We start from the raw sequence: 23414 nt of genomic DNA, 5'->3' as shown, positions 1-23414 counted from the left end.
CCAGCCTAAGACCAGACACTTGGATCCCCTTCCAAGGCCCAGCTTGCTGACCCCGCTGCCTCAGTTTACGCCCACCCACCCAATAGGCGGGAGAAAGAGGCGTCTTCATTCCTCCTTGCCCCTCCTTCTGTGGGGCGGGCCGCTTTGGGGGTGGGCGTCAATCCGGCTCCCCCAAAGCAAGGATGGGAGTGGCGGGGGCGGGCTGGAGAGGATTCCCGCCGTCCCGGAAGAGTAAAAGGGGCCGCGGGTCCCGCTCCACCGCCGGCACCTGCTACCTAGAAACCGCGGGCTGAGGTACCGCCCCCGGCCCCCGCCCGGGCCCGTGCGCCACAAAAGCGCTGGCCCTTTAAGAGCGGCGGTAGGGGATCGCAAGGAGGAGGGCCGGGAGCGCCGGGAGCTGCGCGGAATTCGCCGGGAACCTCGGGCGCCGGATCCCTGGCTAGCTCTCTCGCTCCGACCCGCGCCCTGCGCCTCGTTCTTAGGCGGCCTGGGGAGCCGGGCCGGGTCGGACGCGGGGCGAGCAGGGTTCACGGGCGGGAGGCGCGCGCTCCCGGCAGCTCCTGCCCCTCAGCATGGACAGAAGGAGCTGGGCGCGCAGGGCACGCCGCGGGATCGGGCGGCCGGAGCGCTGAGGCAGACAAAGGCTCCGGAGTTGCGCTTGCTCTCCGCCGGGCCCCGGGCGCCGAGGCTGCAGGACTCCGCGGCGGGCGGCTCCGGCCCGCCCTCCCCCTAGTGGGCCGGCTCCGCGCGCCCGGACCTGCCCGGCCCGCTTCTCCTCGGCCGTGGGAATTTGCCGAGGCTCGGGCGGGGAGCCAGGGAGCGTCGCGAGTTCCGAGCCGCGTGCGGGGACCCGGCGCCCGCCAGCGGGCGAGCCCCGCGGGCATGGGCAGCGAGCGGAGCGCGCCCGGACTGCCGGGCTGGGCGGGCAGTCTCCTTGGCGGCCGGGAGGCGGCTGCGCGGCCGCAACTGCTGCCGCTGCTGCTGGTGCTTCTGAGCTGCCTGGGCCGCGGCGCAGCGGCGGAGGACGCCGAAGTCAATGCCGAGGTAAGGACCCTCGCCAGCCGCTCTGCCGGGGGTTGGAGAACTTGAGGCTGGGGGACTGGAGGGTGGGGAGGAAGCCACGCCCGCAGCTTGAAGCGTGGAGGGGAAGCGCGCAGAGATGAGCCCCTGCCCCGGAGTTGGGGGCGGGGAAGAAAGGGGACCGGGCCAGCTGACCCTCTCCAGCTGGCCCTTGGCGGTGCACCTCTTCACAAACCCTGGAGGATGTAGGACTTGAGCCCACTCTCTACTCCTTCAGCCCTGTCCTGGGCACTGATCCTTCACAACCCGCCTCCCGGGAGCTGCTTCTGCGGCCCCCAGCCCCAGTTCCTCTCCCCTCTCTTCCGGACGCCCGATTCCTCGAGAGCCCTGCAGACGCGCGGTGACGTTCTTTGCTAACCGAGAGGGGGCTGCTCTGGGGACCGGAGGTGGGGGTGGGGACCTTGAGCACAGTGGCAGCGCTCCCGCCTAAGAGTTTGGGTGACACTGAGCCGCGTGCGGCGCTCTGGGGTAGGGGGAAGGGGTGCGAACCTCCGAGGCAGCCGATCAGGGTTGAGGGGGCGCTTTGGCGACTTTCTCGGACTCTTGCGCGCAAGTCGTGCCACCGCCAGATGGGATCAAGAGGGAGACCGGATCTCAGCCGGCGCTTCCACCACCGGCGCCCGTACGGCCAAGGCCGGGTCTAAGAGGGTGGACTCCGAACATCTTTTCATCAGGAACCCGCCTGACGTCCCTACGGGGACTCATCTCTGGATCGGTTCAATGTATAATGTATGATTAGGCGGGGCCTCCTGGCGTAGAGCTGAGTCCAGCCAGCGCCCCCGGCTCCACGGGGTCGCCGAGCGCTGTCCTCCGGACTAGGGACAGTGAGGGCACTAGCGCCACTCAGTCAGATCAAAAGCGAAGATGTTCTTTCTCCGACACCCAAAACGCTGCTTCCTGCCCCAGAGAAGAGGTGAGGTTTGGGTGCATGGTGGAGGAAGACACCATTCTCTGCACGTCCCCGGTTGGCTTGGGCCTCGGTGCCCTTGGGTCGGCCTGGAGCCGCCCGCCGCCCGGGTTACGGGCCTGAGTGCCGTTTCTATTTGCAGCCAGGCCGGTGCTCCCTCCCAGCACCAACCCCCCCAACCCTCCCTGCCCTGCGGCTTCCCCACCTCCCCGGCTGCCTGGGAGTTTTTTCCGATAGAAGCCTGCCCTTCCCCGCCCTACTTTAATAAAAGCTCGGAGGAAGGGCAGGGAATTCCTCCCAGCTCAAGTTACACCTCCCAGCCAGTTCCCCACCTGCTCTGCCCTCCCTCTACGGCCTGGCCAGGGAAAGCAGCAGGGAGCCAGGCCCTGGCAGGAGGCAGAGGGGGAGCCCAGGCCATGCCCAGTCCAGCTCCACCACCCCGCCCCTGATTCACACATGCAGACAGGCGGGGGCTTATTTGAAGACTCCTGCTGGTGGGAAATGGCCCTCAGCCTGCCTCCAGGTACTGGCCAGAGAGTGCTGTTTCCACCCACCTGCCACTCTCTGGAGTGGAATACCAAAGAATTGCAAGTCACAGACCCACCCCACAGGAGTTTATAATCTATTTAGAAATGGCATCTCTGAACAGAAAGCAGTCATGGACCAAACTGGGATTTGGTAGCTAGGTATTGTGATGTGGCATCTTAGATGGATAGGAGCTAGGGCACTGGGACCCGTGGTCTGAGGGTATTTGTTCTCTCCTTTGCTTCCGCTTCTCCATCACCCTCTCCTCTCCCAGCTGAGTGAGTACCTGCTGCCCAGGGTCTGCAGTGGGGGCTTCCCTGTGGGCTCTGATGGTAAGGAATTCACCTGCAATGGCAGAGACCCTGGTTCAATCTCTGGGTTGGGAAGATCCCCAGGAGAAGAGAATGGCAACCCACTCCAGTATTCTTGCCTGGAGAATTCCATGGACAGAGGAGCCTGGCAGGCTACAGTTTATGGGGTTGCACAGAGTGGGACACGACTGAAGGACTAACACCTTTCACCTTTCAGGGTCTGCACTGAGGGCACAGACCATGGTCCTGCGTCGGAGTGGCACTGACTAGGGATTGATTGACCTGAAGCCCCTCTCCTCCGGAAACTTGGGTTGGGCTATTGCGGGAAGAAACTCTGGAAAGTACAGGGGAACCTTGAATGCTGGAAGCCAAGGTAGATGGGGGGCTCAAGATTGGTGGGCTAGCCCAGATTGTACAGTTGGCTTTCAGGTACAGGCTGTTGCTCCTTAGGGTCCCATCAAGTCTGGCCAGATCTGGGCCCACAGCCAGCCCACTTGCCCCGAGGCTATAGGAAAACTGTGCCAAGTCCAGGCTCTCTAAGTACCAGCCTCCAGAGATTCATGGGCCTGGCTACACCCCGTGTCCAGAGTCTCTGTCCCTTGAAGAATGGCTTTGGTCCTTAACCATAGCTCCAGACCTTGGGTCAGGTCATGGCTAGGACAGTCTCTGAACATCTGAGTCAAGGCCAGCCCCTCTCGCCCTCCCTCCCTCCCTCCCAGGGCAGAGTTTCGTCTGGCTAAGGAATCAAGCAGGTGCTCAGAGCCAGCACACACCTGCAACCTGCCAGTCCCCAGCCTGGAGAAGGCTGTCTTTCTGGGGGAAGCCACCACTGAGCCACTCTGCCCTGTCCCACTCCCTCCCTGGCTGTCAAACCCCAATCTGCAGCCATTCTGCATGACCCCTCCCTGCCTGACTGAGGTGCTAGGTGCAGCTCCTGGCCTCCTCGGCCTGAGAATCCAGGCCCCCCTTTCTGTCCTCCTATCTCTGGCTCCAGCACCTAGTCTACTTAAGTGCCTTTGGTTTTCATCAGAGAAGCTTTGGTCTCTCCCCAGACACACCTCTAGGCCCTCAGCCCTCCTGCCCTGCCCCAGGCAGGTGACTCAGGCTGCCAGAGTTCACAGGTGTGGTGCCCCTGCCACTAAATCATGGGCACACCCACTTTCCCTGAGCAGACTCCTGGATGTCTTCCTTGCCCTTACCCAGCAGCTGAGGAGGAGAGCAGACGAAGGAGGGTGGGGGTCAGCTCAAACTCTGCCTTTGACCTTCAGGTCTAACTGGTGAACCACAGCCCCAGGCTTCCGGCGTTCCTCTGTCCACACTTCCGTGCTGGCCCCTGGGGCCCCGCGGGTGCGCTCATGTTAGTGCCCTGTCCTAAGTACAGAGCCGAAGCTGCAGGGGCCTCCATGCCCTCCCTCAAGGGGAAGAGGTGTGATGGTGTGAGGGCCTTGTCTTTGAGAACCTACAGAAGCTGAATCTTCTTTTCTTTCTGTTCTCTTATCAGTAGCAAGCCACTCTTCTCCATTCTTTGTTTCAAAACCCAGGGTGAACTGGGCTGATGAGTGCTGCCAGGGACTCAGGATCTGATTGGGCCACGCCCGCTATGCCAAGTCCTTCGCCAGGGCTCTGTGTTTGGGCTGCCCTGGGGTCCAGTCAGTCGGCTGCCTCCTCACAGAGAACAGACCTGCCTGTTCTGACCCCTGGACGCAAACTGCTTCATTTGTGTCCAAGGAGAGTGGGGAGGAAATAACCTATAAACACACTCTGATCCCCCCAACCAAAGAAGACTTCCCCCAGAATCCCTCCAAATACTTCCTTCAAAATCCCTCCCAATACTGCCCACGTTCTCTAATGCCAACTCAGAATAGCAGGACTGCCAGGCAAGGATAAACCTCTCCCCGCCAAGCACTGGGTTCTGGCCACCCCTCCGTGCCCTGCAGGTGTTCCCTGCCATGGGCCCCTCTGCCCAGCCAACAGTTTGTTCTGCCTGAGGCCAGCTCAGCTGTGGTGGTGGCTGCAGCTTCCCACCTCTGATTAAAGTTGTTGCTATAGACTGAGTGAAGCCCCTCCCCTCCCTCTACCTACCCCCACCTTCCTCAAATAATATGTTGAAACCTAACTTCCCCAAGGTGATGATATTTGAAGGTGGGGGCCTTTGCGAAGTGATTAGGCCATGAGGGCCGAGTCCTTGTGGGTGGGATTAGTGTTATTCTAAAAACTAGTCTGAGGGACTTAACTGGTGTTGCACTGGTTAAGACTCCAGGCTTCCAATGCAGAGGGTGTGGGTTTGGTCCCTGGTCAGGGAACTAAGCTTCCCTGATGGCTCAGTGATAAAGAATCCACCTGCCAATGCAGAAGACGTGGGTTCAATCTCTGGGTTGAGAAGATCCCCTGGAGAAGGAAATGGCAACCCAAACCCACTCCAGTATTCTTGCCTGGAGAATTTCATGGACGGAGGAACGTGGTGGGCTACAACCCATGGGGTTGCAAAGGAATCAGACATGATATAGTGGCTAAACAACATCAGTTAACTAAGATTCCACATGCCTCACCGTGAGACTGAGATGTAAAAAGATAAAATACAAAAACTGTTGGAGAAATCATCCTTGCCCCTTCCATCATGTGAGGACACAGCAAGAAGTTAGCAGCCAGACCAGAGCATGCTGTCACTCTGAACTTGAATTTCTTACTTCCAGAACTGGGAGAAATGTTGTTATGAGCCACTCAGCTTATGGTATTTTTATTATAGCAGCCAGGATGGACTAAGGCAGTTGGCACCTTCAATATTGTCCCAAGATTTATGTAGTTCACACAGCTGGCTCCTTAGGCAGGGGCCAGACCCCATGGCCAGCTCTGCCTTGGGCATGGAGAAGTGTTCTCTGGGTCAGCAGAAGCAGAGAGGGCTCGGGGCTCTCTGCTTAGAGCTTCTTCCAGCTCAGAGAGGGCCCCAGGAGGAGTCCACAGATGAAGGTGAGGACCTGGCACCCTGTCAGCTGCTGAACACGCCAGGCCTAAGGCACACAGTAGGTCCTTTCTGACTGGACAAGCCTCGACTGAGTTAGGCTCATAGGAAGCCATTCCCCAGCAGGACCCTGGTTTTAGGGATGCCTGAGCGCTTTAGGGGAGTAGCACAGATTTTTGCAGCTGTTTTTTTGGGCAAAAACAGCCGAGATGTATAAGGTGGGCCTGGATCAGAGAGACAAAAAGGAACGCCTCTCGCCAACTCCCATTTCCCTCATGGGATCAGCAGACAATGAACAAGTAGACCCAACTCAACCTCTAGGATCTAGACAGACAGCCCCTGGGTCCCAGCCATTAGCCAGCCCTCAGAGATGCCCCCTGGCCATGGAGGCTGGAGGCCAAGGTTTGGAGCTGCTCTCCAGGACTAACCCTTGAGCCTTGGACACCACCTTGTCCTCCTCCCAGAAGGTACTGACCACCACGACCACCACCACCCCCCAGGGGTGAGAGCCCAACTTCGAGTCCACCGTACTTGAGCACGGCACCTGGTACATAGGACGTGCTTACAAAATGGTGGCAAACTACAGTGAGAAGCAAATGGCATTTGCTGTTGGGCAAATCATTGACCCCATCTGAGCCTCAGCTAGGTAACACGGTTAGAGACGGTTCCATAGCATCACTGACTCAATGGACATGAATCTGAGTGAAGGACGGGGAAGCCTGATGTAATGTACTGTGGTCTATGGGGTCGCAGAGTTGGACTTAGCAACTAAGACAGACAGAGCCTCACTTTCCTTGTCTACAAAATGAGTGTGTTTGTATATAAGATACCCAGTGCTCCACACGGTGTCCCTCACGCGGTGCCCAGGGGAGGACCAGGTGTTACTTTTGAGCACCTTCAACATACTTGATTCCATCCTGGGCAGGGCCTACAGGTGTTTTGTAAGATTTTCACATTTAATCCTGAATTGGCTCTGTAGGTTTAGGTGCAATCATGACCCCACTGTACAGAGGAGGAAGTGGAGACTGAGGTGAGAGAAATCACCCTTGATCCTGCAGCCTGGATGGTAGCAGAGCCGGTCAGTGTGGCTTGGAGCCTGAGCTCCCAGCTCCCGGCTGGGTGAGAGGCTGCAGGTCAGAGCCCAGGGTGTCATTGTTTGGAAGTTCCATGGCCAGACTGGAGCCTGCTGGGCCAGAGCCAGGTGAGGAGGGGATGGGGGTGGGGCCAGGGCCTCCCTCAACCAAGTGAGCCTGGAGCCCTACCCCCATCTGTCCAGCCACACGGTCTGGGCCCACTGAAAAGACCACACCTACAGGGGGGTTTCCAGGTGGATGGCCCAGGCCTGGCCCTCAGCCAACCTGAAACTACCAGCTAACAGGGCCCTTTCACCCCACCCCTGCCCACCCACTGGCCAAAGGACCCGGCTGTTGTTTTCTCCAGGTTAAGGAGTGCAGGGGGAGCCCCTGGGGTAAAGAAGTGGCATCCCCTTCCTTCCTGTTTCCCCGGCTTGACATCCCTACCCCGCCAATTCTCCCTACCACCCGGAACCCCTTCCCCACCTACAGCTGTCCCATTTTGAGGGCTCAGATTTAAGCCCCAGAAGAGCAAGTGTATTCTCAAACCGCTTGAATATGAACCATGCTACCTCTAAAGGAAGTAAATGGTCCACCAAGGACAGGGCGGCCTGGCTTGGGGCCCCTGTAACTGGTCCCAGGACACCATGAAAGGTCTGTGTCCATTGCTGACAGGCCTGACAAGACGCCTTTTGTGCCTGTCTGGGCAATCCTGCCAGGGTCTGCCTGGCCTGCAGAGAAAGCGGGGTGACAGAAGCAGAGCTGAGCCAGAAGAGATTGCTCTTATCGTGTGGGGTCTGATAAGGCTGGGTGGGAGGGGGCTCCACTGATCTGAGCCTGGAGGAGCTGGCTGTGGGGTAGCTGAGGCTTGCCCCTACCCCGGAGACTGCTTAATGCACATTATTGATCTGGTGGCTCCTTCCCAGACACGCCCTTAGGATGGGGGAGGGCCTGCCTTGGCGAGGTCTCAGCAGTCCTGGGGAGCAGCCCTGCTGATGTGGCCCAGTGCCCAGACCCAGACGCCCATGGTGAGGAGGATTAGACTCCCTCCCCCAGTGTCCTCCTCCAGCACTGTGCTGGGCACGGTTCACCAGATGGGCCAGAGCCCAACATCCCCAGCCTCAGGCCAAGAGGAGCCAACAGTACTGCCTCTGGGCTCCAGTTCTACCCACAGACCAGCTGTGTGACCCTGGGTGAGCCATGCACCCTCTCTGAACCTTGCAGTCTGTGTAGTGGGGATGGGCTACTTGTGAGCATTGAATGGGGTGATGAGAATCGACAGCCTGGCTCCAGCAGATTCTCAGCCCCAGCTTCTCTATTTATGGCCTCTCCTATAGGGCCAAGGGGCCAGGAATGCCCCCACCCCCAGACTCTTGATAGCTCTACATCTCCTTGCCTGGGGCCAGCCACTCACCTGAAGCTTCTTTCCATACTTATGGGGTGGGGTCTGGAGCTGGAGAAAGCAATAGCTGAAAGAAGGCTTGGTGGGGGCAGTTCTCCCACAACAACCTCCCTCCCTGGGCTGCAGGAGGCAGGAGGGGGTCTCATGCTCTCCCTGTAGAACCCTTCCCTGCCTCCCACTGGGCAGTGGTCCTCACGGAGGGGATCTCCCTACTCTGCTGCTTATGGACCTGCCTGAGCCTCAGTTTCCCCTTGTGAGAAACAGAACTTCACTGCTTTCCCATCTGTGAAACTCAGGTGACAGGAAAAGGAGTCCTGGTAGAAGGGGGCAGGAGGTAGTGTTTATACCGGTAGGAGCAGCGGAGGCTTGAGCAAGCCTCTCCCCCACATTGAGGCCAGGGGTCTGTCGTGACTTTGGGAATTGCTCCCCATTTTTGTCCCATGGCTGCAGAGCCCCTCGGGAGACTGGAGTCAGGGCAGCACCTGCCATACACCGGTGCCTGCCCCTGCCCCTGCCCCATGCTCTTTTCCTTCCACCCCCAGGGCTCGTTGCACTTAGAACAGTAGGGTGATGAGAAATTTCCTCCTGGATACTGGCGGAGGCAGGGAGGGGGGAGCCCCAGCCCCACGGGTGGTGTAGACTGGTTGGTGCTTGGTCAGCTCCGAGTCCATTGCTTGCCAGTCAGGCGTCTCCATCAGCTCCTTCGCCTTATCATCCAGGGACTCAGCTGCTCTGCCAAGGCCGTTTCAGCCTAATCCACTCACGTCACCAGTCCTCAGCCTCAGCTTTCTACCCAGACACTGACCGAGAGACATTTGTCACCGGGAAGGCTTGGCTGATACGGAGGTGGAAGCTCTTGGCTTCCCTGGGGCTCAGAGGGTGCCTGGCAGTGTGACGGAGGGTCCACAGGCGCCCTTGGGCCTTTGGTGTCAGTCCCCGAGCTGCCTCAGTACTGAAGGGGCCCCTCTGCCCCTTCCGCCCCGCTGGGCTCTGGACCTCTTCACTGCAGACAGGCCCGGCTCCCTCCCTTGCCCTCCTCTCCCCTCCCCAGGGCCCCAGCCAGCCTCTCCCGCCTGCCCTGCCCTCCTCCTGTCACTCGCCAGACACCACTAATCAGCCCCTTGGTGGCCTGTGATTGCGCTCCCCGGATATTTTTACCTTATGCAAATAGGCGACAACGTAGAGGTGCCCTAGTCTGTCAGCTGCAGCCCCTAGCCCTCCCCCCACCTCCAGCTGGATTCCTCTCACTGTGAGAGCTAGCCAGCCTCACAGCCTCGCCTTCTAGATCTCTCCAGGCTTCTTCAGGCAACCTGTGTCCATCATAGGTGGTGGACGTCCCCTCTCCAGACATAACAGGAGCCTCTGGAAAGGTTTCTGTGCTTGGGAAGAAGGCTGTGGAGGGCTCCCGGAACACTGCCAGGGTCTGAAAGCTGGAGGGGTGAGGGGGGCCCCCAGCTGCCCTGCACCCACCTGAGGCTGGCTTGTCCCAACCTGGATCCTTCAGCCCTGTCGATAGAGGCAAAAGTCTGCCGTTCTAGGAACAATGGGGCAGTCCTCCACCCCTACCCCAGCCTCTGTCATTAGTAATACGTTTATTGAGCCCTTTCCCTGCCCAGCATGGTGCCCAAGGCGCCTGTGGACATCCCCATTTCATCCTCATGGAAACCCATGAGAAGAAGCAGGTCCTGATCCCACCCCTTTTACAGAGGCACAGGAATATAAAGGCGGCTGACGAGGCTTGTCCCCAGAGCCGTGGTGGTTTCTTAGTTCGGTGTCTCTGCCTCGTTCGTTGTCCTGTGACTGTCACCCAGGGCCCTGCGAGCCCTCCAAGCTGAGGCTCGGCATCCTCAGCCTCTGGCCGTCTCCCCACTCCGCCCTTGTTGGCTCAGCCTCCGCTCCCTCCAGCGGCAGCCTGGCATGGCTGAGCCGGGCTGTGTGGGCAGCCCGTCCGCTCCGGGGGCCTGGCCAGGTGCCAGGGTGGCACCGAGGGGAGCCAGTACCTGAGGAACTGGACGTGGCCCTGGTGGCAGACTGATGTGGGTGTGGCCCAGGCAGCTGGCACGTGGCTGTCGGCCCAGAGCAGCCTCTGTGTCCAGCCGCCATCTGCCCCACGGCCCTTGCTCTGCAGCCTCTGCCTTCCAGAGCCTCTCAGAGCAGGTCCCCTCACTCGGGTTTCAGAAACTGAGGATAACAAGGAAAGCTTCAAAGGACATGCCTCCGTGTAGCCAAGGCCCACAGCAGTCCCTGGCCTCTGTGCTGACCAACCTCCCACAGTGGTCACTGTGATGTCATTGCCTTGTGAGCACAAGGTGGGCAGGGCAGAGTCCCCTTTCTCAACACTACTCAGCGTGGCTCACTGGGGATCCCACCGTCGGGTTTCAACTGCAGTGGTCCTGTCTGCTCACAGACTCACAGGTGTGAACTTCTCTTCAGTGGGTCTCTGCAGGGAAATCGTAAGCCCCTGGAGGTCAGCCGCCTCCTCCTTGGCCTTCAGCTGGCATGGTGCCTGGCACAGAGAGGGTGCTCAGAAACATTTGGCAGGGTGGCTGGCTGGGTGGCTGGACAGACAGACAGATGGGTAGATGGATGAGAAGATTTGCCCAAGGACTTCCCTGGTGGTCCAGGGGCTAAGACTCCGAACTCCCAATGCAGGGGGCCTGGGTTCAATCCCTGGTCAGGGAACTAGATCCCACAGGCTGCAGCCAAGAGTTTGCACACCGCAACTAAAGATCTCACATGTCGCAAGGAAGATCGAAGATCCCACATGCGGCGATTAAGACCCAGCACAGCCAAATAAATATACAATTTTTTAAATCTTTTTTTTTATATCAGAAAAGAAGACTAGCCAAGCAAATTCTGAAGGGGATAGGCACCCCCACTGTGTCCCAGCCACTCTTCCCAGGGCCGTCTCTCTCACATTGCACCCACCAGTAACCCTATGGCTCCCCATCCTTCACATGAGAAAAGTCAGGCCCAGAGAGAACAGAGTGGCAGAGCAGAGACTGAACTTCAGGCCTCCGGGCCCACCCTGCTGGGTCTGGGTGAACTCCCTGAACCCGTCTGCTCTCCCTCCAGAAGGCTTAGGGTCTGGTGAAAGTGTTAGTTGCTCAGTTGTGTCCGACTCTTTGCAATCCCATGGACTGTAGCCTGCCAGGCTTCTCTGTCCATGGATTTCCCAGGTAATAAAACTGGAGTGGGTAGCCATTCCCTTCTCCAGGGTATCTTCCTGACCCAGGGATCAAATCCGGATCTCCCACATTGCAGGATGATTCTTTACCACCTGAGCCACTAGGGAAGCCCCATGGTTTTCCTGCTGCTGTGCTGCTGTTAAGTCACTTCAGTCGTGTCTGACTCTGTGCGACCCCATAGATGGCAGCCCACCAGTCTCCCCCATCCCTAGGATTCTCCAGGCAAGAACACTGGAGTGGGTTGCCATTTCCTTCTCCAATCCATGAAAGTGAAAAGTGAAAGTGAAGTCGCTCAGTTGTGTCCAACTATTAGCGACCCCATGGACTGCAGCCTTCCAGGCTCCTCTGTCCATGGGATTTTACAGGCAAGAGTACTGGAGTGGGGTGCCATTGCCTTCTCTGCCATGGTTTTCCTACTAGGTGAGAACTCAAGAGGTTCTAAACCCCATAGGGGTCCCAATGGTCTGCCTGGATGGTAGGGGACCCACCCCTGCAGGGACCAGTGCAATAATAAAGATGGCAACTGTGGGCTGTCCTCATGGACACAGCTACCATCCTTATGGGGGAAGACAAACGATAAACAGCCAAGTGAAATATAGTGTGTCAGATGGTGACAAGGGCAGGCAAGCAGGAGAGGGAGGGAGTACAGGGCACAGCAGGTGGGTGTGTTTTCTGTATTTGTCAGAGAATACCCCTCCAATAAGGTAAGGAAGCAGAGACCTGAAGACAGACAGGGCGTGAGCCATGCAGATGTCTGGGAAGAGCAGTCCAGGCAGCAGGAACAGCAAATGCGAAGGCCCAAGGCAAGAGTGAGCCCGGCTGGGCTGAATGATAAGAGTGACGTCTGAGAGCCAACTTGGGGCCCAGTAGCTCCTGTAAGAATTGGCTTTTCCTCTGAGACGGGGAGTCTTTGGAGGGTTCTAGGCAGAGGACTGATCAGACCCAGCCTTTTGTTCCAGCTCTTGTGTGAGAACAGACCACAGGAAGTGGAAGCAGGGAGAGTGATCCAGAAGCCCACACTGGTGGGAAGTGATGGTGGGGGGAGGTGGTGGGAGGCAGACTGCGCATGCTTGGAGGCCAGGGTGCCAGGACCTGCTGACCAGGCCGTGGCCTCTCCTTTGCAGAACTGGCTGCGGCTCTACGGCTACCTGCCCCAGCCCAGCCGTCACATGTCCACCATGCGCTCCGCCCAGATCCTGGCCTCGGCCCTCGCCGAGATGCAGCGCTTCTACGGGATCCCCGTCACGGGTGTGCTGGACGAAGAGACCAAGGCGTGAGTCCTTCCGTCAGGTCATTCCCAGACCCCACTAGCACCTGCCCTCCTTCCAGCCTGCTCTGATGAAGTCTTGGCCTGTGGAGTTTTCCAGGAAAGGGTGGCCTAGATACGAGGTGGCAAAGGGTTTGATCCTCCATGCTAGCTCTCATTGGTTTGGAAGGGCTGCTGCTGTCTTGTGTTGAGAAAGCTCCTGAGGCCAAAACCCAGCTCAGCAGGGTTTCTGCCACAGGCTTGGGAACGGGAGGTGCTGTGATTGCCTAGTTAGGCCTTGCTCTGCGTCTGACAGAGATGCTGTGACCCAGAGCCACATTCTTGATGAGCACTCAGAGCAGAAGGTATCAGGGATAAAAGGCCTCAGGGTAACTCACCTCCTGTTCCTGGACGATACTGATAAACAGGGGCTCTCCTTTGCAGAGCCACTCCTAGGCACCCAGTCTTCCAGTACCAGGTCATCATACCATTTTCCTGAGGAGGAGGTCAAAGCTTAGGGAGAGTCTTCTCACTGCCGCTGCCCTCATAATAGGTGCAGCTAGAGGCCGGTGGTCAGAGGGTGGGAGATGGTGGACTGCCTGGAAGAGGCAGTGCCCAGCAGGCAGGTGTGTTGAGAGGAGGCTTTGTGCTCCCAGGTGGATGAAGCGGCCCCGCTGTGGGGTGCCAGACCAGTTCGGGGTACGTGTAAAAGCCAACCTGCGGCGGCGGAGGAAGCGCTACGCCCTCACGGGGAGGAAGTGGAACAACCACCACCTGACCTTCAGGTAGAGACCCCAGCTGCCCAGGGTGGCAGCCCCTCAGGGCATGTTTCTGAAGTGCTGGGACCTCTGCTTCCCAGTGCGCTTGTCTGGAAGGCTTCCTTTCCCAGCAGCCCACTGCAGGGTGCCAGGCCTCCCCATCCAATCCCACCCCCATGCTGATTAGATCGCCCCTCCCCCACCGCAGTTTCCCTCGAGAGAAGGGTCGGACCCTTTGAACTCCGCTCTCTCCTCCTTTCCTCCCTCCTTGTACCCACCAACAGCCGAGGACTGGCCTCACCCACCCAGGTGGGATCCTACACTGGTGAGAACTGGAGGCTTCGGGGGTGTGAAGGATAAGGGAGGCCCTGGTGCATCTGGGCAGTCCAGCATCTGCCCAGGGGGGATCTGTGCACCAAGTCATCTGCACAAACCCTGCTTCAAATACCCCTCCTTCCTTTCTGCCAAGTTCTTTGGCAAGAAACCGCCCCCCCCCCCCGCCGAGCCTTGAGCTGCATGGCAGTCCTCAAGGGTCCCCCACGACCCCACCCTCAGCTCCATCTCCCGAGGTCCTAAGGGACCCAGGCCACCAGAGTGAACTCACGATCCATGAGCTGATTCATGATCTCTGATGGAGCTCTGTCTAGCACACAGATGCTTAACCTGCTTTAAATGGGAAATAACAGGCTTCACCATTCTTTTATCATGTGCAGGCACATATTCTACGTGAGTTAAACCATTGAATCCTCCCAGGGACTCCATAATAAAAGTGCTGCCTTCCTTTTCCCATTTTACAGATGAGAAAGCTGAAACTCAGAGAGACTTAAGTTGCTTGCCCAAGGTCACACAGAATATGTTAGAGTCCAGCCTTGAACCTGATTCAGCCTGACTCTGGAGCCCAATATTCATAACCACTTGGCCTGTGTTTCCCAAACCTCAGCCATTTGCATCCCACTTTCTAGGTCTTTCTCTTAGCTCTGTATCACCTATACTTTTAATTACTTAATGTTTTCTTAAAATAAGCTTATTTGGCAAAATGCAACCTTATTCAGTGATATCCTAATGAATTCCTGGGCTTGACAGCTTAGTTCTTTTTTTTTTCAAATTCACATCAGAGTAAATTAACAGTCGATATTCATGAGCCTCGTCCACGAACCAGCTCAGATCCTATGCCCTTTCCTTGAGACCGTGTGTCCCCGCCCCCAACCCAGTGGATGCTAGCAATGGACAGCAGCCCCGGCCGTGGGCTCACTCACGTATTCCCGTCTGCCTGCAGCATCCAGAACTACACAGAGAAGCTCGGCTGGTACCACTCGCTGGAGGCGGTGCGCCGGGCCTTCCGTGTGTGGGAGCAGGCCACGCCCCTGGTCTTCCAGGAGGTGCCTTATGAGGACATCCGCCTGAGGCGGCAGAAGGAGGCGGACATCATGGTCCTCTTTGCCTCTGGTTTCCATGGTGACAGCTCGCCATTTGATGGCACGGGTGGCTTTCTAGCCCACGCCTATTTCCCTGGCCCCGGTTTGGGCGGGGACACCCATTTCGATGCAGATGAGCCCTGGACCTTCTCCAGCACTGACCTGCATGGTGAGCACCTCTGGTCAGGGTGACAACAGGGGTTGGGGGTTGGGAAGGGTAGATTTGGGGGCTGGGAGGGGAGAGCATCTTCCATGCAGTTCTTGGCAGCATTGACTCTTGGTCTCAGTCTGCTGTCAATCATCTCCAAGGGCGGTGATAGGGAAAGGAAGGGAGGGATTGGTGTACCCATTTTCCAGATGGGGAAGATAGAGGACCAGAAGTCACAGTGGCTCAGCTTCTTCTGAGAGTGAAGCATGGGCAGGCTCTTTGGACCCCTCAACCCATAGTGGGGTGTCCTGGGCCAGGCCAGAGCTGACCCCACTGCCCACCATGACAGGAAACAGCCTCTTCCTGGTAGCAGTGCACGAGCTGGGGCACGCACTGGGGCTGGAGCACTCGAGCAACCCCAGCGCCATCATGGCACCGTTCTACCAGTGGATGGACATCGACAACTTCCAGCTGCCCGAAGATGACCTTCGGGGCATTCAGCAGCTCTACGGTGAGTGGGCGGCAGTGGAGGACGGGGGCTCTGCGCACCTGCTCTCAGCTCCCAGCCCCATGAAGCATAGGGACCGTGGCCACACCCACTTTGTAGATAAGGAAACTGAGGCCCCAAGAGAATTAGCGATGGTCCAAGTCATCCAGTCAGTAGAGGATGGTACTAGAAATCAGTCCAGGGCTGGCTGACTCCAGGCCCAGGCCCTCACCCAGAGATTCCATGGTGGCTCCAGGGGACACAGGTGGCCCCAGGGCCCCTCACTGCCTCCGTTTTCCTTGTCACCCTGAGGGATATCCTTATTAGACTCAGGGTGTCCCTGGGGTCCCTGTTCCTCCCACCGTCACACCCAGCCCAAGCATGTCCCACTGAGGCTCTCCTCTGAGCACTGCTGGTTTATCACTTCCCAGCTCCTTTGAGGCATGTAACACCCTGCACCCCCACCCCACCCCCACCAAAGAAGCCCCCAGTGGGGAGGTCTCTGGGGTCCAGTTCAGTGGGTCAGTGCCCACCCCAAGCCCTCACTGTGTTCACAGCCACCTGGGAACCACATTCTTCCCTCTGCTTGTGTCTACTGCTTCTGGAGCCTCCACTGGAACTGGCCAGCCTCCTAAGAGGAGCATCCCCAAGGAGAAGTGCAGCCAGGGGTGGCCTCAGGGCACAGTGACCCTAGCGCAGTGTGGGGAGGTCAATGCAGGGGCTGCGTGGAAGAGCTGGAGGTCCCCCCAAGCGATGGTAGTGTGGGGAGGGGTCCGCTGTGGTCAGATAGGGCCTCTCACCTGGGTGGGCTGCCCGTGGGGCATGGGTCTCCCCAAGCCGCCAAGGTTCCAAGTAGGAGAAGTTGACATCCTGGCTGGGTTCTGGGGCTACCCTCCTCACTTCCCCCTCCCACCCTTCTGCAGGCACCCCTGATGGCCAGCCACAGCCCACCCAACCTCTTCCCACTGTGACCCCCCGGCGGCCTAGCCGGCCAGACCACCGGCCCCCCAGACCCCCTCAGCCACCTCCCCCGGGTGGGAAGCCAGAACGGCCTCCAAAGCCAGGCCCCCCACCCCAACCCCGTGCTACGGAGCGGCCCGACCAGTATGGCCCCAACATCTGCGACGGGGACTTCGACACGGTGGCCATGCTGCGGGGGGAGATGTTCGTGTTCAAGGTCTGACCCCTGCCTATGCCTCCCGCCCCCCCAGCCCCTTGGCCCAGGCTCAGAGCAGAGAGCTCCCTCCCACTTCTCCCCCAGACTCCTGCCCCACATCCACCCGCCTCACTCAGCGGCCCCTGGGGAGCCCTCAGACCCTAGACCAAGAAGAAAACAGCCTGAGGGACAAGGGACTTGCCCGGGGTCGTACAATAAGCCTAGGGGCCCACACCCACCTGGGGCTCTCTCTCCTTGTGCACCCCACTTCCTAAAACCCCCTGCCCCAGACTCCCAGGCAGGGGGAGTTGTCCACGTCATCCACTGAGTCAAGGTGATGCTGGAAACCACCCAGAGCTGGCCAACTTCAGGGCCTGGCCCTCACTCAGCCCTCACCCAGAGCTTCCGTGGTGGCTCCAGGGGACACAGATGGCCCCAGGGCCCCTTGCTGCCCCTTCATCGCCCCAGTCCAAATATGTTACTAGACCGAGGGTGTTCCTGGGCTCCCAGGACCCATTCTTCTCCCTGTCACTCCAAGCCCAAGCGTGTCCCCCTGGAAGGGGTGGATGGGGGGCCCCCATGCCGTCCACTCACCCCCACGCCCTCCCCAGGGCCGTTGGTTCTGGCGGGTACGGCACAACCGCGTTCTGGACAACTATCCCATGCCCATCGGGCACTTCTGGCGGGGCCTGCCCAGTGACATCAGTGCCGCCTATGAGCGCCAGGACGGGCGTTTTGTCTTTTTCAAAGGTGAGTTGGGGCAGGTGGGAGGGAGGGGGCTGGGCAGCCTTCCTGCCGTCACCTGACCTCTGGCCTGACCTCTGACCCAGCTGAGCCTGAGGGAGGATGGAAAAGAAGGACCGCACATCTCGTCCTGTCGCCCACTGCGGGCTTACTCAGGGGGACCTGACCCTGGCAGCAGCGTAGGGGTGGGGGGGGTAGACAGAGGCCAGAGGTCCGGGGGGCAGAGGCGGACTGACTGAGGGCCTGTCCACCTCCTACAGCACAGGGGCTCCACCCCATCGCCCTTCTTCCTTGTATCCTAGGCCTCTTCCTTGCCCCTTCCTCATAAGAGTGGGTCCCCAAGCCCACTCTGGGGAGTGTCCCTGGGTCTGTCTACAGAGACAGCAGAGCTCCCTCCCCCCAGCCCCTACTCTGGGGCCTGCCCCCCAGGAAGGGCCTCAAGGGCAGCACCCCTGAAGGATTGGCTGTGTCCCCAGCCCCCCTGGCCTGAGTCTCAACCAGGCAGGAAGTCCCCAAGGACCGGGCGGGGCTCACACGAAAAGGGAGGAGCCTGGGCCATGCACTGGGGGACCCCAGGGACACAGTCCCCAGATCCAGAGGCCAGGCCTCTTCCCTCTCTGTGTGCAAGAACTGTGTGTGGGGGGAGTGGATGTTCAAACAGGATCGGAGGCTCATGTGTATTTTGAGTGTGTGGTGTGTGTGTCACTGTGAGCTGGCAAAGTGTATTCACGTAAATGGGTGCATTCCAGGTGTCCCTGAGTGCCGCGCGCGTGTGATGCAAGCGTGAGTTGTCTTGGGTGTGGAGTGTCAGTGTTTGTTCTATGTTCAAGGATGAGAGTGTGTGTGTGTGCGTGGTGAGTGTAGCGGTGAATGTGAACAGATTTGGGGACCCAGATTCTCACTCCCCGTGCCCGCCCCCCCAACCCCTCCCGCAGGTGACCGCTACTGGCTCTTCCGAGAAGCAAACCTGGAGCCGGGTTACCCACAGCCGCTGACCAGCTACGGCTTGGGCATCCCCTACGACCGCATCGACACAGCCATCTGGTGGGAGCCCACAGGTCACACCTTCTTCTTCCAAGAGGACAGGTGAGCGCCCTTCCACTAAAGGGAAAAGGCCCCCTTCCTCAGGCCCTCCCAGAAAGAACCCATGGCCTGGACAGACTGCGCGCAGCCCACAGCCTGGTGCTTTTGGCCACAGGTATTGGCGCTTCAACGAGGACACGCAGCGTGGAGACCCCGGCTACCCTAAGCCCATCAGCGTGTGGCAGGGGATCCCCGCCTCCCCTAAAGGGGCCTTCCTGAGCAACGATGCAGGTACCAGGGCCGGCCCCCACCCAGCCTGCCCAGCACCCACCATCCCCCCCGCCTCCATACACATGGGACAGGGCTTGGTTGCAGTCACCAGCATCAAGATGGCAGGCACGGGGGACCCAGCTGGGCCAGGAGCCCATTGACACCATTTACAGAGGCCACAGAGAGCTTGAATAAAGGGCCCCAAATCCCACAGTGAGGAAGTGGTGGAGTCAGGAGTCCAGCCAGGCCAGCCTGTGTCCAGAGCTGGTATTCAGGGCTGCCCTGCTCCCCACAGAGCCTTGAGCCCGGAGGGGTTGTGGGGTGAGCTTGAGCTCAGAGCCTCGGGAGCAAGAGTCCTCCCGGGGAACCCCCCCTTACCTGCCTGGCAGGGAAGCCTGATCTCTGTCGTTATAACTGAGCAACAGGGAGTTGCGGCTTTTATTTCTCCTGCGGGGTCTCTGGTGAGTTTCAGAATGCCCATCAGCCTTCAGGTTTTCAGGGGCTCAGGGGAGACCCGGCTGGCTTTGCTAATGTTCAGGCGGGTCACACGGCTTCCGTGCACGGTGGCTTCACTCTGCGGCTGCTGTGACCTCATTGTGCTCCGCTGAGCAGGGACGCATCTGGTGGCTCAAACCTGGTCCTTCCTGGGGTTTAAAGGATGTGGACAGAGTGCCCTGGACCAGAGATCTGGTCCGAGGGGGCATCAGGCTCCACTCGGGTCTTACTGTGTGGCCTTGAGCAAGACACTGTCCTCTCCAGTGTAGGAGGAAGCCAGACTGGATCCCCTGACTCTAGCCCCTGACCCAGCAGGCTCTAGGACCCCTCTTTGCACTGCCTTGGTCAGTGTCAGCCCAGCCAGAAAGCATGGACAGATTTAAAAATGCCCAGGGAAGCCAGTGAGAAAGAGGGTGTTTTAAAGCCAGGGCCCCTTTAGCTCTCCCTGGCTCTCGTCGTGGGTCTCTGGCTGGCAGGGAGCCCCCACCTAATGCTCCTCTGGCCTGCTTTGCCCCCTGCAGCCTATACCTACTTCTACAAGGGCACCAAATACTGGAAGTTTGACAACGAGCGCCTGCGAATGGAGCCCGGCTACCCCAAGTCCATCCTGCGGGACTTCATGGGCTGCCAAGAGCACGTGGAGCCGGGGCCCCGATGGCCCGATGTGGCCCGTCCACCCTTCAACCCCAACGGGGATGCAGAGCCCGGGGTGGGCGGGGACGGCGGGGAGGGTGGGGAGGGCTCGGAGGCCGGCCCCGGGGGCGGCGGGGCAGGGCCTGGTGAGGATGGGGACAGCCGCGTGGTGGTGCAGATGGAGGAGGTCACGCGGACGGTGAACATGGCCATGGTGCTGGTACCTCCTGTGCTGCTGCTGCTCTGCATCCTGGGCCTCACCTATGCCCTGGTGCAGATGCAGCGCAAGGGCGCGCCCCGCATGCTCCTCTACTGCAAGCGCTCCCTGCAGGAGTGGGTCTGACCCTCAGCGCCAGACCCTCCCGCTCCCCACGGTGCTAAGGGGCCGGGCTGGCCGCGCCTGGGGTTCTGAGACGGCTCCTGGGGCCCTTCGTCTGGAGCCTTCGGTGGTTCCTCAGCCCCCTGGTGGGGGTCCCTCCAGGCCCGCTGACATCCCTGCCAGCCCCGCCCCCTTGTTTATTTATGCCCAGGTATCTTTCTTTTTTTTTTTTTTTGCACACTAATTAAGCATTTCTTCCTACTTGCCTGACCAGGGCGGTCCCTCAGGGCAGGGGCTTAGAGGTTTCTAAATATACTTCTGCACCAGACAGGGAGTTAGGCTCCCACCCAGCCCTGGCTTAGCCAGAGGAGCAATGGGTCAGAAGGCCCTGTTGGAAGAGTGGTTGAAGGGCTGCTGGGTTGGTCTGCACCCTGAGCACGTGGGTCAGAGCCCAGGGCTCTGTTGGTTTTAGAGCTTGGTGGGACCTGACTGGTCTCCAGCCCCCTGAGTCTCAGGAAGAGCTTCCACCTGGTGGCAGCCTCAGGCCAAAGGGGCGGGGAGGCTAGGGGGTCCGCTGATCGAGAGACCTGTTGAGGTTTGGTTGCTTCCCAGCCCACTTCTAACAACCCCAGCAATCGGGATTCCTTAGGCCCAAGAACCCTGCCCGCACCTGGACAGCCCGGGGCCAACAGCCCCCAGCTCCCCTGTACCTCCTCCCCTCTCGGGAGAAGGGGCCCTGGGCCTGCCTTACCGAGGACCAAAGGGGGTCTGCCAAGGCCCCTCCCCCAAGGGTAGCGCCAGCCACGCCCCCCGGAGGGCTGGGCTTCTCTGAGCGGCGACTCAATTGGGTTCTTTCCCCGAACATCCTCCTTCCCCCGTCACCACCCACCCCCACCCACAGGGGTCTCAGAAGCCCACCAGCCTCAGGCTCAGCTGCCAGGGTCCTAGTTCTCCCGGGGAGAGAAGGGGTAATGGGTGCCCAGGCCGGGGCTGTAGATGTCCAGAGACGCATGCCCACCAGGTTTAAGGGGTTCCTCCCTCCCAGCTCGCTGTACCCCAGGGACACTGGTGGGAGTGGCGTGGTGTCCAGCAGCTCATCCTCTCTCTCAGACTATGGGGCGGGACTGTGAAGCCCCCAGAGGAGCCCACTGTAGCCTGGGGCCTCCCCCGATACTGGGTTCAACCCTGTGGATGGAGGTGATTCTGCTCTCTTTTCCTCCCTGAAACAAGCAGGAGGCGAGGCTGCCGTGGGAAATGGTACTGTAGAGCCGGCTCTGTCCCCACTGCTCCCCTAGCCCTGAGCAAGCTGGCCTGCCGCCCGGAATCCCTGAGACCCCTGGGGCGAGGGGCCCCTCATGGACTGGCCCCCAGTGCGGGTCCAGCAGCGTCCTCCCCACTTCCATCCTCAGAACCACCGGAGAGCCAGCCGAGGGGGGTGGGGAGGGGGTCAGTGTCTGTCTGTAAATAATCTGCACTGATTAAATCGTACGGCCGGCGACTGCGCCTCCTTTCTAAGAGGCCTCAGGCTGGAGCTTACAGCTAGAGGAGCTGCAGGTGACTTGGGGGCGTGGGATTGGGGGGACATGGTCCCAACTGGGATTTGGGGACTTGTTCCCCCCACGCCAAAGAGAGCTGATTCCCAGATCTGGGGGCTCCTTCCCAATTGGCCCTGGGAGGGGCAGGCCTCTAGGGAGGGCTGGGAGGTAGCTGCCCTCAGACCAAAGCGAGGTATGGCAGGGTACCAGGGGTGGCCATGCTGGCATCGAGCGGAGAAGGGATGGGGGGTTTACTGGTCATTCATTCATGGTGAGAAAGAGCAACCAGCTTCCAGTTGTCTCAGAAGGGTGGGAGAACCAGTCCAGGCCACCCAGCCTTCCCACCCGTCCAGATTGGTTCAGGGCAGCCTGAAGACCCAGCTTGGGCAAGAGGAAATGGGAAACAGTTCTTGCCACATGCTGCTCGGCCAGCGAGGGATACCCACGATCTGCCCTCTTTTTTGGGTTGTTTTTTTTTGGCTGTGCCACACAGCTTGTGACATGTAGTTCTCCAACCAGGAATTGAACCCCGGCCCTCCACAGTGAGGGCATGGAGTCCTAACCACTGGACTGTCAAGGAATTCCTTGCAATGTCAGTTCAGTTCAGTTCAGTCCAGTCACTCAGTCGTGTCCTACTCTTTGCGACCCCATGAACTGCAGCACGCCAGGCCTCCCCATCCATCACCAACTCCCGGAGCCTACCCAAACTCATGTTCATTGAGTCGGTGATGCCATCCAGCCATCTCATCCTCTGTCTTCCCCTTCTCCTCCTGTCCTCAATCTTTCCCAGAATCAGAGTCTTTTCAAGTGAGTCACATCAGGTGGCCAAAGTATTGGAGTTTACTTTCTATTTTTTCTTGGCTGCACTGCTCAGCATGCTGGATCTTAGTTCCCTGACCAGGGATCGAACCTGCGGCCCCTGCATTGGAAGCCTGAAGTCTTAACCCGTGGACCACCAGGGAAGTCCCATTCCCTCTTTGAAGAAGCAGAGAATCTCACGCTGGGAAGAGAACAAATGATACTCAGGAGCTCAGGAGAGAGGCATTGCCACCCTTGGGTCTGAGCATTGCTGAGGAGCCTTTTGCTCCACGTCCAGCCTCAGGCCCAGCCTACCGGGTGCTGACCTGTGCACCCAGGCCCATGATGCTCACCTACGGAGCAGGCCAGGCCCCCACAGCTCCTCCAAACTGCTCCAGGCCCCACCCTCCCCTGCAGCTGCACGCCCCCTCCCCAGCCCCCTGCATCCCACCCTTTCCTTTCTTTGTGTTGGAAACTGGCTGAAGAGAGTAGGAAACGCTGGCCCTCAGAAGCTGCAAAAGCCTCTTAGGCTTGGCTAGGAAACAGACTATGTGCTCCCCCACCCCAGGGGGCCTTGGGGGGCGGTGTGGGACTGGAGGGAGGGTCACAGATGGACACCATCGCATCAGCAGCCTTCCTGTGGCCACAGCCAGGTCTGCAGGTCCCACCAGCTCTGCCTCTTGCCTGAAGCCTTAGGGGTCACCCAGAAGCCCAGAGGTCAGCAGGCAGGTGGAGGGCGGTGTGGAGGCACAGGGAGGAGGAAGGACAGGATGAAAGGCCTCCTGGTTGAGTTCTTCCTCAGAGGCCGGCCAGAGGAGACTTGGCAGAGGCCTCTCCTCCTCAGGAAGCCGCCTGAGGACCTTCCACCCCCGAGCTCTGGTAGAATCTCTCAAAGAAACCCAGCGGCTGCAGGAATGGCTTATCTCAAGAGTTTGCCCTCTC

The 23414-nt window shown here is 59.4% G+C and overlaps 1 protein-coding gene across 1 annotated transcript; it reads left to right on the top strand.

Annotated features, from left to right (window-relative positions):
* Positions 1-245: 245 nt before the first annotated feature.
* MMP15 (matrix metallopeptidase 15) lies at positions 246-21637 on the top strand. Its single transcript, XM_055412648.2, has 10 exons — positions 246-1044; positions 12570-12718; positions 13348-13476; positions 14726-15033; positions 15362-15523; positions 16423-16676; positions 17267-17405; positions 18335-18485; positions 18598-18713; positions 19709-21637. The coding sequence occupies exons 1-10, from the start codon at positions 883-885 to the stop codon at positions 20161-20163; spliced, it is 2025 nt and encodes a 674-aa protein (XP_055268623.1). The 5' UTR covers positions 246-882; the 3' UTR covers positions 20164-21637.
* The last annotated feature ends 1777 nt before the right edge of the window (positions 21638-23414 follow it).

The sequence above is a fragment of the Moschus berezovskii genome, chromosome 22, assembly GCF_049115385.1.
Source record: "Moschus berezovskii isolate FMDL1 chromosome 22, NW_MosBer_1.0, whole genome shotgun sequence".
In the NCBI taxonomy this organism is placed as follows: Eukaryota; Metazoa; Chordata; class Mammalia; order Artiodactyla; family Moschidae; genus Moschus; species Moschus berezovskii.
Note: the sequence above shows the minus strand (reverse complement) of the source record. Positions and strands in the feature narration are given on the sequence as shown.

Excerpts from the sequence above, each read along its gene's own strand:
- MMP15 (XM_055412648.2), top strand. The coding sequence starts at position 883 with ATGGGCAGCGAGCGGAGCGCGCCCGGACTGCCGGGCTGGGCGGGCAGT. Across the intron at positions 16,677-17,266 it reads GGGAGATGTTCGTGTTCAAG|GGCCGTTGGTTCTGGCGGGT; the intron begins GTCTGACCCCTG and ends CGCCCTCCCCAG. Across the intron at positions 18,714-19,708 it reads CTTCCTGAGCAACGATGCAG|CCTATACCTACTTCTACAAG; the intron begins GTACCAGGGCCG and ends TGCCCCCTGCAG.